At 41.3% G+C, this 21,543-nt stretch overlaps 1 protein-coding gene across 1 annotated transcript in view; it reads left to right on the forward strand.

Moving 5' to 3' along the window:
• The first annotated feature begins 5,444 nt into the window (after positions 1-5,444).
• LOC126336019 (uncharacterized) overlaps positions 5,445-21,543 on the forward strand; it is a 41,858-nt gene continuing 25,759 nt past the window's right edge. The window contains exons 1-2 of the mRNA XM_049999497.1: positions 5,445-5,463; positions 9,544-10,594. Coding sequence (XP_049855454.1) covers positions 5,445-5,463; positions 9,544-10,594 — 1,070 coding nt within the window. The remainder of the gene's footprint in view (positions 5,464-9,543; positions 10,595-21,543) is intronic.

Genomic DNA, 21,543 nt, shown 5'->3' on the forward strand with positions numbered 1-21,543 from the left:
AAAATATTCCGGTATACCAAATTATAACGAACAAGGACATAGCTACGATCACCAAATTGCAATTAAGCTTAATACTGAGCGATAGTATATGAATCTTTATCCTGAATCAGAGACCCAACTATGGACGAAGCTTTCCTCTTTAATATACAACCCATAGTTAATGCGGAGGATAACGAAGGGTTTGTCGAAACATCTCGGAAGAAGAAAGAGAAACAATAGTTACAGAATCTCCACGTAACAGATCAGTTGAGTGTCGTTCAAGATTTTGGAACATTATTGGCTATAAACTGACAATAATTTATAACGAACTGTTGGCAGACGATGCATTGTATAGCTTACATATGCAGTTCTTCTATGGGTCGTGATATCTACATCTGCATCTACATCCATACTCCGCAAGCAACCTGACGGTGTGTGGTGGAGGGAACCTTGAATACCTCTACCGGTTCTCCCTTCTATTCCAGTCTCCTATTATTCGTGGAATGAGAGATTTTCGGTATGCCTCTGTTTGGGCTCTAATCTCTCTGATTTTATCCTTACGGTCTCTTCGCGAGACATATACGTAGGAGGGAGTAATATACTGCTTGATACCTCGGTGAACGTATGTTCTCGAAACTTCAACAAAAGCCCGTACCGAGCTACTGAGCGTCTCTCCTGCAGAGTCTTCCACTGGAGTTTATCTATCATCTCCGTAACGCTTTCGCGATTACTAAATGATCCCGCAACGAAGCGCGCTGCTCTCCGTTGGATCTTCTCTATCTCTTCTATCAACCCTATCTAGTACTGATCCCCCACCGGTGAGCAGTGTTCAAGCAGTGGGCGAACAAGTGTACTGTAACCTACTTAGTTTGTTTTCCGACATCATTTCCTCAGGATTCTTCCAATGAATCTCAGTCTGGCATCTGCTTTACCGAAGATTGATTTTATATGGTCATTCCATTTTAAATCACTCCTAATGCCTACTCCCAGATAATTTCTGGAATTAACTGCTTCCAGTTGCTGACCTGCTATACTGTAGCTAGATGATAAAGGATTTTTCTTTCTATGTATTCGCAGTCCATTACACATGTCTACATTAAGATTCAATTGCCATTCTCTGCACCATGCGTCAATTCGTTGCAGTTACTCCTGCATTTCAGTACAATTTTCCACTTTTACAACGTCTCGATATACTACAGTATCATCCAAAAAACGCGTCAGTGAACGTCCGATATTATCCACAAGGTCATTTATATATATTGTGAATAGCAACGGTCCTACGACAATCCCCTGCGCCACACCTGAAATCACTCTTAATTCGGAAGACTTCTCTCCATTGAGAATGACATGCTGCGTTCTGTTATCTAGGAACTCTTCAATCCAATCACACAATTGGTCTCATAGTCCATATGCTCTTACTTTGTACATTAAACGACTGTATCAAACGCCTTGCGGAAGTCAAGAAACACGGCATCTACCTGGGAACCCGCGTCTATGGCCCTCTGAGTCTCGTGGACGAACAGAGCGAGCTGGATTTCACACGATCGTATTTTTAGAAACTCATGCTGATTCCTACAGAGTAGATTTCTAGTCTCCAGAAAAGCTATTATACTCGAACACAATACGTGTTCCAGAATTCTACAACTGATCGACGTTAGAGATATAGGTCTATAGTTCTGCACATCTGTTCGACGTCCCTTCTTGAAAACGGGGAGGACCTGTGCCCTTTCCCAATCTTTTGGAATGCTTCGCTCTTCCAGAGACCTACGGAACACCACTGCAAGAAAGGGGGCAATTTCCTTCGCGTACTCTGTGTCAAACCGAACTGGTATCGCATCAGGTCCAGCGGCCTTTCCTCTTTTGAGAGATTTTAATTGTTTTCCTATCTCTCTGTCATCTATTTTGATATCTACCATTTTGTCATCTGTGCAACAATCTAGAGAAGGAAGCACAGTGCAGTCTTCCTCTGTGAAACAGCTTTGGAAAAATACATTTAGTATTTCGGCCTCCAGTCTGTCATCCTCTGTTTCAGTGCCATTTTGGTCACAGAGTGTCTGGGCATTCAATTTTGATCCACCTACCGGTTTGACATAAGATCAAAATTTCTTAGGATTTTCTGCCAATTTAGTACATAGAACTTTACTTTCGAATTCTTTGAACGCCTCTCGCATAGCCCTCCTCAAACTACATTTCGCTTCGTGTAATTTTTGTTTGTCTGCAAAGCTTTGGCTATGATTAACTTTTCTGTGAAGTTCCCTTTTCTTCCGTAGCCGTTTTCTAACTCGGTTGTTGTACCACGGTGGCTCTTTTCCATCTCTTACGATCTTTCTTGGCACATACTCATCTAATGCATATTGTTCGAAGGTTTTGAACTTTGTCCACTGATCCTCAACACTATCAGTACTTGAGACAAAACTTTTGTGTTGAGCCGTCAAGTACTCTGAAATCAGCATTTTGTCACTTTTGCTAAATACAAAAATCTACCAATTTTTTTTATATTTCTATTTACGGTTGAAATCACCGATGCTTTAACCGCTTTATGACCGCTGATTCCCTGTTCTGCGTTAATTGTTTCAAGTAGTTCGGTTCTGTTTGTCACCAGAAGGTCTAATATGATATCGCCACGAGACGGTTCTCTGTCTAACCGCTCAATGTAGTTTTCAGATAAATCACTTAAAAACAAGTTCACTATATTCTTTGTCCTCGCCACCCGTTATAAACGTATGAATCTCCCAGTCTATATCTGTTAAATTAAAATCTCCACCCAAAACTATAACATGGTCGGGAAATCTACTCGAAATATTTTCCAAATATTCCTTCAGGTGTTCTGCCACAACAGCTGCTGAGGCAGGGGGCCTATAGAGACATCCAATTACCATGTTTCAGCCGTGACCTTCACCGAAATTATTTCATATTTCGGGTCTCCGTCAATTCCCTTCGATACTATTGCACTTTTTATCGCTATAAACACGCCTCCCCCTTCACTGTCCAGCCTGTCTCTGCGGTATACATTCCAATCTGAGTTTAGAATTTCATTGCTGTTTACATCTTCTTTCAGCCAACTTTCCGTCCCTAGTACTGTGTGGGCATTGTGACCGTTTACTAATGAGAGCAGCTCTGTGACCTTTCTATAGATGCTCCAGCAGTTTAATATTACCACATTAATATTGTCATTCCCTGTTGCGTTTTGCCTACTGCTACCTTGTCACTTCTCAGGAGGCATCTTGTCACGCCTCGGAAGGGAATTCTCTAAGCCAAAAAACCCACTTGTGCACTCCATACGTACTCCGCTACCGTTGTAGCCTGTAGCTGTCCCGCGTATAGCGCACGCCTGACCTATTCAGGGGCTACCTACATTTCTCCAGCCGATAGCGGAGGTCGCGAAATTTGCACCCCAGATCTCCGCAAAACCGTCTGAGCCTCCGGGTTAAGTCTTGCACTGGGCTCCAAACCAGAGGACGGCGATCGGTTCTGGGAACGACACTGCAGATAGTTAGCTCAGATTCCACCCCGCGAGCGAGGCTTTCCACCTTCAACAACTCAGCCAACCGCCTGTATGAACTGAGGATGACCTCTGCACCCAGACGGCAGGAGTCATTGGTGCCGACTTGAGCAACAATATGCAGTCGGGTGCACCCAGTGTCTTCTATACCGCTGCAGTGCTTCCTCCACATCTCGGATGATACCCACCGGCAAGGAGACAGAGTGAACACTGGCCTTCTTTCCCGACCTTTCAGCTGTTCCCCTAAGGGCCTCCATCACCCACCTAACACTGGAGCTCCCAGTCACTAATAAACCACTTCCCCCCACCCATGTGGCTGCTCGGACCTTTCTGAAGGAGCGGCCCGTGGAAACCACAGGAAACAAAACGTTTCTACAGGTGACGCAAAAATGGCAACACTACTAAGTAAGATAGAAGCAATAGGCGAGCATCAGTGGCAACAAAAAGTTCTTTACGAGCAGAAACTAGCCGAGGACTCAATAGAAGTGACATTACCTCCAAGGTAGCTATACCTCCTCACCATCCAAATGATATTTTACTCGAAGACAAGGTAAGCAGTGCTTTTAAAAATTGACATGTTTCCAAACGGAAGTTTGCGACCTTTGTAATGTTTGTACAATAATTTATTACGTCAACGATCGCTTATATATATTCACATTACCGGTTTCGGAAAAAATTGTCATCCTCAGATGTGGTTACCCCACTAAAAGCTTCACACATACAAACAAATATAGTTAGAACTTTCAACGTGATACAGTCATTTAACATTCCACAGACTGTACCTATCGTCACATGACAAAAGACTTGCCATGAAAAAACAGAGAACGTAGTCGCATGTCAGGTGTGTTGTGAGAACGACGTGTTCTGTAATTTCCACCTATGATGGAATTTTAATATGTTTGATATACAATTGGAACAAGGAGCTATGAGTAAAAATGAAGATCACTCAGACCAATTATCTTTTCTTAATTTGTTTCAATTAACATCTCAAGACTCATTACGCAAATTTGTGCAGGATGCAATTAGGTATTGGAAATACTAAGTTGTGACTTGAGATCATCACTGACAAAGCTAAATATATTGTGAGTCCTCATTTTCTTGGGCGAAAAAGGCATCAGACGTGAGAGCACATTCAAATTCTGCTACCGAGATTTCGAAGGAAGAACACAATGTATAAGTGCATTTTCCTTCGTACGACCACAGTCGTAAATTTCAATCCCAGCAGACGGGTTGAAATGTCTGTTGTGTAGAAAGAAACTAGAGGACGATGCCTCGGCCTAACAACATAGACGATTTTACTTTGCGGGCAAACATTTTTGTTTTATTTTGGTGGCAGCAGTAGCGACCTGTCGTTGCCATGGTAACCATGCCACGCTCAACAGCGGACACTATGGTAATGATTGCTGCAATATCATAGTTGATCCAACTGGATCCATGACATACTTTCACCGAACCAATCATTACATTATTGGGCGCTGATGTGCTCGGCGTTTAGCGCCCGTAAGGTCCAAATACACAAACACATTATCGGATTCAAAAACACCAACTACTTTACTAGAATATTTATACAACGGAATAAGTAATTCTGTATGACATACAGCAACTGCTAACTTTGCCAGCCTCTGTCGTAAAAGAGCATTTTATGGCGTTACCTGAACAAAACGGTAGTTGAAACTTCCAGCAGGTTTAAACTGTGTGCCGCACCGAGACTCGAACTCGGGACCTTTGCCTTATGCGGGCAAGTGCTCTACTATTCTTTTTTTTTTAACATCTCATTTTGTTCTATACAGTTCGTTGAATTTGTTTCTGGCGGACGTCCGATGACACCCGTTCAGGTTGCTCGTTGATCCGTTCACTCAGTTTTTTTTATTATAGAGGGTAGCTGAACCCTCTGACGGAACACACTGAGCTACCGCGCCGGCGATGAAGGATGATGATGAAGACGACACAAGAACACTCAGTCATGGCGGGGCTGGAGAAAAGTAAGCTGAGCTACAACAATCTGGAAACGTTCCATAGTCTGTGGCTAAGCCATGTGTCCGCAATATCCTTCGTTCAGGAGTGCTAGTTATGCAAGGATCGCAGAAGCGCTTCTGTGAGGTTTGGAAGGTAGGAAACGAGATACTGGCAGAAGTAAAGCTGTGTGGAAGGGGCCTCAGTCGTGCTTGGGTAGCCCAGATGGGCCGGAACGGTAGCTCAGCGTGTTCGGTCAGAGGGCTTAGCGACCCACTGTAATAAAAACGCAGTGAGCGGATCAACGAACAACCTGAATTGGTGTCATCGGAAGTCCGCCACAAACAAATTCAACGAACAATGTAGAACAAAATGAGATCATTTAAAAAGAGATGGTAGAACACTTGCCCGCGAAAGGCAAAGGTCCCCGAGTTCGAGTCTCGGTCCGACACACAGTTTTAAACAGCCTGGAAGTTTCATATCAGCGTACACTCCGCTACAGAGTGAAAATCTAATTCTGAAAACGATAGATGTTTTGCCTCAGGGAGGTACTGAAGAAATCCCAGCTACCGATTTCCTTCGAAGGTCGCAGCTTGAGTAAAACAAGTGAGGAGCATATAATGAGAGCAGTCTTCCAGAAACAGGGCGATATCTTACGCTTAAAGTATAGCCTCCACTACATTGATGTTGCAGGCTCACAACCACCATCGCATACCTCATGGTCAATCACGGATGCTTCTAAAACCACCTGTTCCACATCAGTTTTACATCACACACGATGTGTGCACGTGCTTCGTGAGAAAGAATTCAATCATATCTTCATCAGTTGTATTAATCAATATGATTCCGCGAATTGCAAGACCTTCTAAAACAAAACTGTCACCTGCCAGTTTTCATAACTTCGTTGTTATTGGAGAAAAATTAAACAGTACGAGACAGCTGTGACAAAATCATACACATCCTCATTAACCCAACACTCGCTCAGATACACCAAGGACCGCAGGATTCGTCGAGAGGAAATATCCCTTGCTTGGCTAAAAATCACAGAAATCCAGGCTTAGTTCTTTCGGTCAAAGCAACGTTTGCCATCATGTCCTAGTTCCCACCGAATTCAGCTCTTGGAAGTCTACTGTACCCATAGACTGATCCCAGAATACCAAAGGGATAGAGTAGCATTTACAACGCATGGACTCAGTCATTTGTTGGATATATTCCAATCTCTGTCTCCCTCTACATTGTGTGTCCTCTGCGTATCCCTCTAGTGCCATGGACGCTATTCTACGATATCGTAACACATATCCTGTCACAGTGTTCCTTCTTGTACTGTGTTTATAACATATTTCTATCCTCGTCTATTCTGTAGAGGTATCGTCACTTTTTATCTATGTACACCTAATTTTCAATATCCACCTGTAGCACCACATCTGTGACGATTCGCTTCTCTTCTTTTCTGGTTTTTCCACAGTCAGTGGACGGCTTCTATGCAATGCTGTACTCCAGACGTACATTCCCAGTAACTTCTTCCTCAAGTTAAGGTATATGTTTGTTACTAGCAGACTTCTTTTAGCGACGAATTCCCTCTTTACCTGCACTAGTCTGCTGCATACTACAAGTTGCTCACTCTTATAAACGTACCCCGCTATAAATACAACAACTGCATATATTGTTCTGGTACAATTTTATGATTAGCGCCATAAAATCGTGGTGGACCGCGTCAATCGTGCTATGCAGTCGTCAATGCATGTGTGCCTGAAGTGCGTAAGTAGTTAAGCAGACACCATAGTGTGAACATTTATAACGCTGATTGAGAATCTATAAAAATACGTATGTGTTCAGTAGAGCTGAAGTCTAACTAGGGAGGCGATTAAATTAGCCGTAATTGTTAAAAATACGGCAATCCGTTGACAAAACGTCATACAGGAGTTGAAATGATTACCATTAGTATTGATAGTGTATGCATATTCCTTGCTACCCTGTTAAAAAAAAATTTGTGCTCAGGATTACACAGTTCAGTACCTCAGTATCTGATACAGAACTACACAGCAGCTCTACACTCTATCACTCCCACGGTGAGTGAGTAGGACAAATGATATCATGGAAGTCGTCCTTTGCTGACACCACCATTGACCTCATCGAACCTAACGCGTAATTCTTCTGGCTAGGAGGCTGGGCAACCCATTATGCCGCCCCAATGACTATAATTTTCTATGAACTACACCGCGCGTTGCTGTATGTACTGATCTACAAAGCAGCCAGCGCTGAGACGTTCCTGCATTTTAATGACAAGCTACTATTCAAGGGCCTTTCGTTTACTGGTCTGTCATCCACACCACGCGATTCTTTAAGGTGAAAGCACTCGTAATTCTACAAGTCTCAGCTTTTCCCGATAATTCTGCAGACTCCGTTGTCTGCTTACTGTGCGATCCGACGATTACCTGGCGTCCCAGTCTTATTATCAGTTGTAACTTATCACATGCCCTCTACGTGACAAAAGATGCCATTCCGACAGCAGAGCGCGGGATGTAAAAAAAAAAAAAAAAAAAAAAAAAAATTGCAGACAAATTCGAGTATTAGAACTCGCTCTCTGAGGGTCCTTTACAAACTTAATTGCGTATATAGATAGCTGTGGTGGTTTCCATTAATAATTAACATTAATGTCAGCAGTGGGCTCAACATGATCCACGTTAGTTCTTCTATAGGTTTTGATGAATCAATTTGCGAATATAAAACAACGTATATTTCGATTGAATTGACTCAGAAGCTTAAATTTTTTACTCTAGTGTCTTTGTAATATTTTTAACGCATTATTAACTCGAATCTCATATCTCTAGAAATATTTTATTCAGTTTAAAAAGTAATAGGATGTTTCGGGGATGGAAGCATTCTTAGTTGACTTACCTAAACTACAGACATTTTCAGAATGATTATAATCTATTCACGGGATCGTCTTTGTCACCTCAGATGTGTGTGACTATTGTTGAAAGATAGCTGTTAGTACCGAGAAAGATAACGCTTCTCCATTTACATGCCTTAAGTTTCGATAAAGGACAAACGCCATTGTTCAGGAATGAACATTCACTGCTTGGAAACATCATATTATATTAACACAGATGACGGTATATAATGTTAAAAGTGGCTAAATGGAACATTAACACAGTAAAAAGAACAGAAAGCTCCTAATGTCCGATTACAGGATTAGTACCCAGCCTGTGGAACACAGAACATATTTTAATATTTAATAGTGTTAAAGAGCGATGGTATATACATAAAACCAGTATTAGTCGGATGGAAGTCTTCTTGGAAGGGTTTGTGGAAAGAGCATACAACGCGCTACTGTTCGAATTTTATAGCAGTGATCCACTGAGGGGAGTCATTATCAGGTAGATATGACTGTAGACGTCGAACGAATTCCGGGACGTTCTCCTAGGATCCTAACATATCGGTATAACGCTTTCGAAAACGTCGCAGGCCCCTTGGGGAAATAACATGTGGATCTTTGGATAAAAACCGGATGATGTTGTTTCGTGGTAAGAAAGACTCCTCCTATTCTGTAGGACGGTTATAAAATCCCCCTACAGCCAACTAGATTTAGGTTTGTCATGATTTCATTAAACAGTTTTGGCGAATTCTGTGATGGTGTCTTTGAAATAGTACGGCCGATTTCCAATTGCAGCCTCGTCCAGTAAACTGAACGTTAAACAGCAATATTCCTTCTTTCTTTTAGAAGAAAGGAATCGTTGTCTCGTGAAACCGCGTTGGATAAATTTTGAGAACCTGTGTTCGAAGAAGGCAGTGCGACAATTCTGTCGCCGTCATCATATATGTCACGTAGTGATAATAAAAATAAGGTGAAAGAGATTAAGGTGCGTTGAGAGGCTGTAGGAATTTCTCCCTCTCCCAACACGCGACTGAAATAGGACAAAAAAATGGCTAATATTGGCACCAAGTACCCTCCGCCATGCACCTTACAGCGGTTTGCGTAATGTATGAGTAAATATAGATATTGCTACAGTACTTGAACATGCACTTACGCGGAAAATTATTGCTAATCTTATAATAATGGACAGAAGCTATATGATGAAACAACAATGAGATAGTCGCTTTCCTAGGAAACGACAGCTCAACAAAGCTGCAGAGGGTAAATAAAGAAACACGCTGCGACCACATTCAGTACAGTTCAGCAGAGGGGAGGTCAGCATGGTCGCCTCCCCGTCTCGCCGCCTCCCCGTATCGCCGCCTCCCCGTCTCGCCGCCTCCACGTATCCCCGCCTCCACGTATCGCCGCCTCCACGCATCGCCACCTCTACTTATCGCCGCTTCCACGTATCGCCGCTTCCACGTATCGCCGCCTCCACGTATCTCCGCCTCCACGTATCGCCGCCTCCCCGTATCGCCGCCTCCACGTCTTGCCGCCTCCACGTCTCGCCGCCTCCCCGCCTCCCCGCCTCACCGCCTCCCCGTCTCGCCGCCTCCCCGTCTCGCCGCCTCCCCGTCTCGCCGCCTCCCCGTCTCGCCGCCTCCACGTCTCGCCGCCTCCACGTATCGCCGCCTCCCCGTATCGCCGCCTCCACGTCTCGCCGCCTCCACGTCTCGCCGCCTCCCCGCCTCCCCGCCTCACCGCCTCCCCGTCTCGCCGCCTCCCCGTCTCGCCGCCTCCCCGTCTCGCCGCCTCCACGTATCGCCGCCTCCCCGTATCGCCGCCTCCACGTCTCGCCGCCTCCACGTCTCGCCGCCTCCCCGCCTCACCGCCTCGCCGCCTCACCGCCTCGCCGCCTCCACGTCTCGCCGCCTCCCCGTCACGCCGCCTCCCCGTCTCGCCGCCTCCCCGTCTCGCCGCCTCCCCGTCACGCCGCCTCCACGTCTCGCCGCCTCCCCGTCTCGCCGCCTCCACGTAAAGCCGCCTCCATGTATCGCCGCCTCCCCGTATTGCCGCCTCCACGTCTCGCCGCCTCCCCGTCTCGCCGCCTCCCCGTCTCGCCGCCTCCCCGTCTCGCCGCCTCCACGTATCGCCGCCTCCACGTATCGCCGCCTCCACGTATCGCCGCCTCCACGTATCGCCGCCTCCACGTATCGCCGCTTCCCCGTCTCGTCGCTTCTCCGTCTCGTCGCATCAACTTCCCTGCAGTGCACCGAGCTACAGAGTCCTCAGTTCCAATCAAGGTTTTTGGGAGGTTTTCCTTGATTGTAAGGCGAATGCCGGAACTGTTTACCTCCTCCCATCGATACAGAGATGTAATTCATGTAAATAATAAATTGAGAAATAAATGCTATAAGCGTACTTTGCCTTGTCTTTAATGAATTTTTATGTAAAGGAACTGAATAATAAATGACAGTGTATAGCTGACTGTTGCTCTGAAGCAGAAAGTTTAGTCTGTTCACATAAACCTAATGGTTTTCAATGGGGTAGGGGAAAAGATAGAAATATAACACAGAAACGAAGAGAGAACAAACATTTGCTCACAGAGCACAGAAAAATGTAGTCCTATGTGTTTTCTTTTACATGTAAATGAAAGAGAACTGATGTTTAACTTAGGTGCATGCAAACATTCAGTGTTAATACGTGAAATATACAACGCTAGTTGTATCTCTATCGTTTCACTGCGTAGTGCTCCACGTACACATTAGTTATTAGGTGGACACATTACTGTAGACATTATCAGTTATTCAGCTGTTCAGCATTCGTTAGTCGCAAGCAATATCTCTGGATTAGGGAATCTGTGGCAGGCTGGCTGATTGCGTTCACGATTTATTGCACCTGAAAGATATATGCGTTGCTTTTAGCGTCCACTGTGGTTCTTTATATTTACCAAAAGGCTTAACAACTTATCAGCTAAGCAATATAATCTATGCTGGAACAGTAAGTAGAAAATACCACCAAGATATAACATCGCGGTTAACTGATTAGTGATAGTGATCTGGTAAACTACGTTCGATCCATATCAGTATGCTGTTGATGAAAGTCTGTGCAACTTATATTCAAATGTAGCTTATTTTTTAACGGTAAGAGGAGTCCAAAAATATTGTTAAATGTTGCTCGTTTTAGCTTTTCATTACCTTTGTGAAGATCACGAGATATAATGAGGTACAGGAAGATGTGAAGGATGTTTATTGAGCAGATACTGTGTACAGTGCGAAGAAGGATATTTACTGAGCAGATATTATGTGCAGTGTGAAGACGGCAAACGTATGTTGTACTGTAGTCGTAAAATGGCATTGTAGTAGTCCATATTTCGATCAAATAAGTTATCAACTTTTCAGTGTGCTGCTATGAAGCATTCAGAATGTTGTCCTTCAGTAATAGGGTGTAACACAGCATTTCATTAAGCCCTCATTAAAGAAATTGTTCTTATACTCACATAGTTAGTAGGCTTTCCCACTATATTAAGCCTGAGATTAAGTTGAATCGCAGTACAACTCTGAAAGAGAAAATTACCTAAATTTAAGGGATCGTTATGGACAGAACACATGTAACAGAAATTGATGTGAAACACTGGAATTGTTCTCAAACGCACAAACTGATGCTATGATAAGACTGGTGTAACATAGTGACGCATATTTTCATTAAAAAAGTCAATACATTACGTTGAATTTTGTACAGATCGCTTGCTTATCTTTAGGATTTGCGAAAGCAAATTATCGAGTGTCTACTGTTTTATGTACTTAAGCATATGAGCTAGTCCATGACAGTAAAGACGAAGAGTTTAATTTTTGTTATGGTTTGATTCTCGCGCAGATAAAAAAGTGGTTTCTACAAAGGAAGACCAGACAGCGGGCTGTGCTATGTTACAGGACAGGAAACAATCCTGGCTGTCAAAACTTTCGTGCCTGCTGACAAGATTTTTCAATACTGTAAGTACCAAAGAATTTGAGGCGAACCCACTGCTCGTTACAGAATTCGTAATCCAGAGGAAGTATTTTTAAGATTCTGATAATCCGTAAACGAATGAGTGCAAATATTTTGTAGTTATCATAAATATAACTTAATTTGCAAGGACCTTAGAACATCCGCATTTGTTAATTGAGCTTTTGATTTGTTGCATCGTGTTCATTGGGTCAGGAAACTAAAATATTTTGTATTCGTAAAAACAACGTGAAGCTATGTTCAGGAGTTAACTTATGAAATCCGTCAACTATATTTAGAATACGTTATTTTATTGTCGAATTAACATTTCGTGTCACAGCTTCATAGTTGACAAAGGATCATCATTGCGGGATCAACCTTTAATATTGTAGTGATTAAGCCGTTCCACTGAACTATGCGGATATTTAGAATACGTTATTTTATTGTCGAATTAACATTTCGTGTCACAGCTTCATAGTTGACAAAGGATCATCATTGCGGGATCAACCTTTAATATTGTAGTGATTAAGCCGCTCCACTGAACTATGCGGATCAGTATCGGATCTATTACAATATTAGTTTCCACAAAGAGAGATTCAGTGACAGCGATACTCTGCAAGCAAAGGTATACTACATGGTGGAGATCACCTTAAACATATTTTCGCCCGCAGATAGAGCGTGGGAAAAATTACTGTAAACCTCCAAATGTACTCTGTTCTCTCTCTTTTTTCTCTTGATCCTTGAGCGATACATATGCAGAAGACAGTAGAGTTACTTCCTAAGAATTCTCGAAAACTGATTCTCTAGACATATTCAGTGAAGTTTCAAAACAACAATGTCTCCTTGGCGCCAAAAATCACGATTCAGTTTCACAAAATAGGTCCCATCTCCGTGTGACCTACAATGCCCCATTTACGATAGAGCTTTGACTTTCTTCGATTTTCTCAGTTAGACAAGCTTTATGAGGGCTTCACACACTGATGTACGACTGCAGAATAACTTGCATTAAGGGGACACGCCCCTGAACTGGCTGCATTTTTAGCATTATCTTCACCCTCATAATGCATCTGATCTATAAATGAGAGATAGATGAAAACTCTGAAGTACAATTAGGTCTTTAGTCAAAGCATTTCCCAAAAAATCATTGAGATATTTATTATACTTTGGTACTGACAACAATATTTATAATAGTATAAAACACAGACCACTACTTCACTGCGGTACCATTTTCTTTGGAACCACTGACTGACTGGAAAAAGAGTCGGAGTAAAGACAACATTCACATAAATGTTTTATGCCTCCAGTTTCCTTCCGTAACGCTGACCTGTGAAAAAGACAAGTCATTCATATTACTACAACAAAGATACTTAAAAATATACCTCAAATATCACCGACATCATCATCATGTTATAAATTTTTCAGGAAATAGTAGGCAAGGGAGGTGGCGGGGTCATTCTAAATATCTGTACCAATTTTTGTGAGTTTAACTTAGGTCATTTAGGAGAAAAGTGTACCTGAATGCTGAAAATTCAAGTTTTCGGTAAATCGCAAAAGAAGATTTACAGATTTGTTAACTTACCACTATGCTCGTTTAGAACATTCCATCTGTATACTCCAGTTGTCCTCCTGTTTCCTTATCCTCCATACTCTTTCTCTTCATTCTTTTCTTTATCCTTGATTCCTTGGTAGCAGCTTCTGCACCTGTCTCTACTTCGATTACCGGCCGCTTATCAATAGCAATTATAGCTGATGTCATATTCCTTTCCGTCTGGATGTTTAATTTCTTCGTAACATTGAACCTTGAAATTGAAAAATTATTGAATGTTGTTATTGCATCCACGACACCAATCTTCAGCACTGTCAGCCCAACTAATACAGTTTTGGATATTCTCTCCCATATATAGCTGTTGAAGCTTTCATTTGCATTCTGAGAGAGATCATGCATACATTTCATAAGTAGATTTTTATTTGCCAGATCCCTATATTAGACCTAACTAACTGCCTCCATTATAGCAAGTGGTAAGACCTGCTTGTGGGTAGCATTGCTCTGCCAGTAATTACACCACGAATCTTCACCTTTTGGACACATAGCATGCTGTGGGGTTTCGTCTGTTGACACTCTGTGAAACCATGTTGCCCAGACAACTCGTCTCATGTTCTCCAAATCTCCTACATTTCTCCTTATTGCTAGTATATAATATTGAGTCAAAGAATCAGTTTCACTTTTGTAAGACGACCTGGACCACCTATGTGTTTTCCGTCAGACAGTTTTCTTCCACTGAAGTCTTTACATAATTTTCCTAGCCGAGCTCCCATTGTTTTTGTACATGCCCAACACATTCAAGCTTTTCTATCAGAGTGTCCCCATTTGGTCTGTCATTAACAACAGTAATGTGTCCTTTACAACCTCCATCTCAAAGGTAGCCTACATACCTCACACTACAACTGATCTCTGATCTTCTAAAAATGTTTAGAACTCCTTTCGTTTCCATGTTTCCACTTGGCCGTTAAATTTTTTTACCCAAATATAGGTTCCAATAAATTTACTTGAACAACCCTGACAGTGGTTTGTTAGACATTCATAATATAGTATCTTACCAGTTTCAATAAAAGTGGCAGTTACTGCCCCATTCGGAGAAGTATGACCTCTCTTCTGCCAAGATCCATCAAATGCTGCCACAATGTCTGTATTCTCAGACAAGATTCCTGTTTCTTCTGCTGCTCTTTTCATTGAATGTTCACTTACACCACAATAAGTATTATGTATTAATTTATAGTATCTGTCGAACTTCAGTGGAGGCAGAGGTAAATCCGTCACTGCACAAAAAGTCTGGGCAGCTCTCCTTCCCCTTCCAATACATCGCATTGCGTAAGCAAGCTGAACATTTACAATGTAATGTCGACTATCAGTTACTGGCGGTGTCATAGTATCACTGTGCATCTTCACACGAGTTACAGGCACTCACTAACCGACTTTAAAGACCCTTCCTTGCTGAAATGTACTCAGAATCGTCAATACTATCTTCACAATCGCAGTACTTACATTTCACAGCACTCTTCAGAAGTGTTGACACCATATTTAGATTCAGAATAACATTTCCGTCGTTATTTCTGCTCACAATACTACTAGGCTTGTTCTCATTACGTTCAGAAAGTGAAAGTTTACCTCTAGAAGCACTGCCTGTAGACTCAGTTTCCACAGGCGACTTTTGAAGCAACTGATGTGTATTATTCGGTTGTGTTTGGAACTGGGTGACGCGAAGCTTTCGTCTGGGACTAAATTTCTTTACTCTCGGCGTTTGTAGCACAGGAAATACACACACAGAAAGGAAACAATACACAATAACTACAAAACCACACGGTTGTGAATTTCCGAAATCATATATTCTCAGTCTTCTAGACATGGCTGTGCTTTGGTTCTGGGAGTCAATACCTTCTAGCATACACCTGTGTTAACGATCCGTAACTAATGACCGAAAAATCGGAAGAACAAAATAATGCATTACGTATTCTGACGCACTTTAAACTGACAGATGGGCGTAGCCCTGTGCAACATTACGTTCAATCTCAATTTTAGAACGAACGGAAAATGATAATGCCCATAAACTATACATTTTTGAAATCAGCATGAAATATTCTTTTCTACAGAGCAATAAATTTTTGTTATTTTCTCGAGCATATCCCCTTAAACGCTTTTGTGTGACTTTCTGACCATGTGAACGTCCTCTCCCGAATTTTAATAGTCAGCCACTCAATAATGAACAACTCCTCTCTTGACCGTCTGCCACTGAAGTTTGGTAAGCAACTACGTAACATTCTGGGGTCGACTAAATGATCCTGTAACAAACGCGCAGTTCCTCTTTAGAACTTGTCTGTCTCTTCTATGCATCCAGCCTAGTAACGGTCTAGAACGCGGTCGTCGAAATCAATCAAGTATTCGTGCAGCCCGCTGTTTTCGGCCGTATTTTATGGCAATATGCTTGTGGAAACTAATAGCACCATCCAGAAACGTCAACTAACATTAAGACCTTCTTAAAACTGTATGTTTTTCGCTCAGTAACAAACAAACAACATACAGAAACAGTAAAATTTTAAGAAGTGCTTAATTTGGCCGTGAGCTAAGTAAAGTCTGCCACTTACATCAGGCGCAAAGTGTTATGTACCGAGGTCACTGCAGAGTTAAAAGAAATGAGAGGGGAAAGATTTTATTGGTTTTCTACCAATGCTGACAACATACAAACGTGCGCAAGTAGCAACGACTAGCTGCTCCGGCATACACTGAACAGTCAAAGAAACTGGTACACCATTCTAATATCGTGTAGGACCCCGGCGGGCCCGCAGATGTGCCGCAACACGACATGACATGGACTTGACTAATTTTAAAAGAGACTCTCCACACAGACAACAAGTTTCCAGTCATCAACAGTCCAATATCGGTGTTGACGGGCCCAGGCAAGGCGTAAAGGTGTGTCGTGCAGTCATGACTATGTGATCCAAAGTATCCGGACACTTAGTTAATTAGTTGCGTGTTCCATTGATCAATTGCATGGTACTGTAGCCGTTATGATGTGGAACCTGTCAAGTGCACAAGAAATGCACATGTGAAACAAGATTTCTTGAAATATATATATATATATATATATATATATATATATATATATATATATATATATATATATTACAATACAGAGCTAAGTAATAATATTTCTATTATTTACCCCATTCCCTTAAATAGCACTATATTTATAGATTTATTTATTCCTATTCAAGAATTCATCTTTGGTATACAAGGAGTTGTCAACAAGATATGATTTCAATTTATTTTTGAAGATATTACTACTGTCTGTCAGAGATTTTATTTCATCTGGTAATTTGTCAAAAAATTTTATAGCAGCATGTTTTACGCCATTCTGTGCCAAAGATAGATTCAGTAAAGGATAGTATAAGTCTTTCTTTTTTCTTTTTCTGGTATTATAATCATGAAATTCACTGTTGTTTTAAACTGGTCCAAGTTGTTGAGTACAAATTTCATTAGTGAGTAAATGTACTGTGAGGCTGTTTTAAGAATTCACAATCTTTTAAAAAGATGCCTACAAGATGTGCGACTATGAACCCCTTTCTTTTGAGCAGTGAATACTTTTTGTCTAAATGTTGAGTTACCCCAAACTATTATTCCCTATGACATCGGAGAGTGAAAGTATGCAAAATATGTTAGCTTACTAATTTCTATATCCTTAAAATTGACAATATTCTAATTTCAAAAGTTGCCGAACCTTGTCGCTTTAGAAGATCCAAAATACAAATTTTCCAATTAAGATTGTCATCTATATGTATACCCAAAAACTTAGTATGCACTACCATGTCTACTGAATTCTGTTGATGTCTTATATTTATTGAAGGAACTGCACTTTTTGCAGCAGATGGTTGGATGTACTATGTTTTTTCAAAGTTTAGAGGAAGCCCATTTGCAGAAAACCAATTAATGACTTATCAAGACACCTCATTTGTACCATATTCAATTGGAGTTTCTTTTACCAGATTAATAACGATGCTTGTATCATCAGCAAACAGTGTCGGTTTAGCTTCCTCTTTCAGATAGGAAGGTAGGTCGTTTTCATATATCAACAACAGAAGGGGACCCATGATTGAACCTTGTGGAACACCCAATGTAGTTTCACTGCAGTTAGGTAAAGTGGCAAACTTATTTAGATCACTTGAGCCATATAAGGAAACATTTTGCTTCCTGTTCTGTATGTATGACTTAAACCACTCCTATGTTATTCCATTTATACCATAGAACTGTAAAATCTGTAACATACTGTAATGGTTCCTAAGATCAAATGCTTTGAACAAGTCACAGAAAATTCCTATTGGTGAAATTTTACTATTTAAAGACTATTATGTGGACAGTGAAATTGTATATTGCTGTCTCAATGGAACAGCATTTTTGAAATCCGAACTGTGATAAACCATGTATCCCATTACTGTTGAGATGGCTAAACGCTCTTGAGTACATTATTTTCTCGAAGATTTTTGAAAATGCTGTAAATGAGGATACTGGCAGTTAATTATTGAAATCTGTGGTGTCCCCATTTTTGTAGAGTAGCCTGACAATGTCATATTTTGACCTGTCTGGGAAAATGCCTTGAGTTCATGACGCATTACATATGTGACTCAAAACATCACCTGTAATTGCTCCACATTGTTTTAATATCTTATTAGAGATGTCATCTACTCCAACAGAACAATTATTTTTCAAGGATTTAATAATTTTACTTATTTCACAAGAGGTTGTTAGGTGAAATTTAATCTGACTAATTTTTTTCAAAACGGACTCTTCCATGTACTGTCTGGCTTCTTCTTTTGCATTGTTCTCACCGATTTCTTCTCCTACACTTAAGAAATGGTTGTTAAATATATTAGCTACTTTTGTACTGTTGGTTAGGTTAGTCCCTTTCTCCTTGATAGAAATACTACCTACCCCAGTGGTTAGTTTTCCTGTCTCCCTTCTATCAACATTACATAATGATTTGAATTTATTGCCAGAGTTGTTAATTTCTTCTGTAACATACGTATTTGTTGATTTCCTTACAACTTTTCTCAGTATGTTACAATAATTTTTATAGTATAAAACTACTTCTGCACTTTTACTAGTTCTTGCTGTCTCATAAAGTTTTCTTTTTCTTTCTGAAGACACTATAATACCTGTAGTAATCCAAGGTTTCTTTGAAAAGTGTGTGGTGTTACATTTAGTAATTTTCTTTGGGAAACAATGTTGAAAAAGGGATATAAATTTATCAAGAAGTATGTTGCGTTTATCATTAGCATTTGACTCATTATACACATCTCCCCTATTAACATTTCTTAAGCTTTCTTTGAAGTGCTTTATAGATACCGGGTTGAGCGACCATACACTTTACTTAATGGTTTCCGAACTGTACATTCTGTTAGGTTTTGTAAGTTAAACATTTGTGCATCATGGTCTGACAACCCATTTACCTCAGGGAGAGCATGTGTTTGTTTTACACTCTATCTCTGTACAAATACATTACCTATTAGTGTGCTACTGTCTTGAGCTATACGTGTAGGGAAATTCATCACTGATTCTAAGTAATATGTTGTTAATAACACTTCTAGTTTACTTTTCCTCTCAGAATTATTTAGAAAGTTTACATTGAAATCACCACAGATTAATAACTTCTTCTTTTTGTCTGAGAGACAGCACAAAAGGGGGTCAAACTTTTTTATGAATTGCTCCCAGTCTCCTAATGGCCACCTGTACACTGTTGCTAATATCAATACTATATTATCTGGCTGAAGTTCAAATGCACAAACCTTAAAGTGCTGATCAACACAAAATTTGCTTACATCTACAGTTTTGCATTTATATCCTTGTTTCATGAAAATGGCAACTCCTTTGTTCATCGAAGATTTACAAGTGTAAGATACTAAATTATACCCACTTATACTGTCACTATCCATGCCCAAACGTACATGCTGATCAGACAGAGTATATCAATCTTATTCTTATTTTTGAGATCATCTAAACACATTAATAGCTGATCTACTTTATTTTTTATTCCCCTGATATTTTGATCAGGTAAGTTGACACTAACCTCATCTTTACCCCAATTTACTGTACATAAAGTTTCCTCTATTCTATTTATCTTGATTGTTGTCTGTCTGGACTTTGGCTTTAATCCAAAAAAATCTGTCTGCCTGGATCCATTAACTACAGGGAACACCCGTTGTGTGACTTTGGAGCCCCTTACAGTTTCTGCTAATAGAGAAGCTAACTTATTTTTCCCCACCCTGTTCAGGTGCAGACCATGTGTAGTGTATCCCCACCTACCAATAGCATTTACTGGAACATCACTTATGTGAGATTTTGTCGGTGCCTGGAGCATCCGGTTCAGCTCAGTGTTAACATGCCTTACAGCAGTGTTTACCCAGTGCTGATCACGGCACTGAAAAACCTCCACATACCCCACATATGTGTGCTCAGTTTCTGCTCCTATTTTATCCAGGTCACTTCTAATACTGTATCTTGGATTCATAGCCAATTATAATTACCTGATCTTCCTTCCCAAAATCCCTGCATAGCTGACTTACGTTTTCTGTCATCTGGCTAATGCTAGCACGTGGTTTCACAAAACTTGTGATCTGGTACCATGCACCTAATTTCTCCTGAAGCTGCTGGCCCACACCCCTCCCATGACTGCTGCGTATATGCAGAATTCTTCTTTTCCTGTTCTGGTTTGACCCCGATCTGTCTTTTTTCTTTAAGCTAATATTCTGCTTCCATCTACTTTCAACTACATCTGGATGAGGCCCTTCCTCCACTTCAGATAGCAAGACAAACTGATTTACTAATTGAATTTCTGGAGTTTTTTCAAGTGTTTCCCTGCTTCGCCCTTTGCCTTCTACCTTTTCCTAGTTCCCAGTCTCTTTCTCCTCCCCTAACCTACATAATTCGGAGTTCGCGTTTTCAAATTCAGCCTTAAGCGCACAATTTTTTGCCTCCTTTTCAACTTTCTACATAACCTACACTGCCATGGAATGTATGAAAATTATTTACAAGTTCATATCGCCCTCCATCGGTAGTGCTGGAATTAAATATGCTACTGTCCCACCCTTACACTTGATGAAAGATTTGACTCTCGCAGGCATACGTTCAGTCAGGTGCTGGAAGGTTTCTTGGGGAATGGCAGTCCATTCTTTACGGTGTGTTGCCTTGAGGAGAGGTATCGATGTCGGTCGGTGAGGCCTCACACGAAATCGGCGTTCCAAAACATCTCACAGGTGTTCTATAGGATTCAGGTCAGGACTCTGTGCAGGCCAGTCCATTACAGGGATGTTATTGTCGTGTAATCACTCCGTCACGGGCCGTTCATTATGAACAGGTGCTCGATCGTGTTGAAAGATGCAATCACCATCCCGAAATGCTCCTCAGCCGTGTGAAGCAAGAAGGTGCTTAAAACATCAATGCAGGCCTGTGATAGTGCGAGGCAAAACAACAATGGGTGCAAGGCCCCCCCTCCCCCCCCACCCCCAAAGGAAAACACGGCCACTCCATAACACCACTGCCTCCGAATTTTAATTTTGGCACTACACACCCTCGCAGATGAAGTTGACCAGGCATTCAAAAATGGTTCAAATGGCTCTGAGCACTATGGGACTTAACAGCTGTGGTCATCAGTCCCCTAGAACTTAGAACTACTTAAACCTAACTAACCTAAGGACATCACACACATCCATGCCCGAGGCA

This window comes from Schistocerca gregaria, chromosome 2 (genome assembly GCF_023897955.1).
Source record: "Schistocerca gregaria isolate iqSchGreg1 chromosome 2, iqSchGreg1.2, whole genome shotgun sequence".
NCBI lineage: Eukaryota > Metazoa > Arthropoda > Insecta > Orthoptera > Acrididae > Schistocerca > Schistocerca gregaria.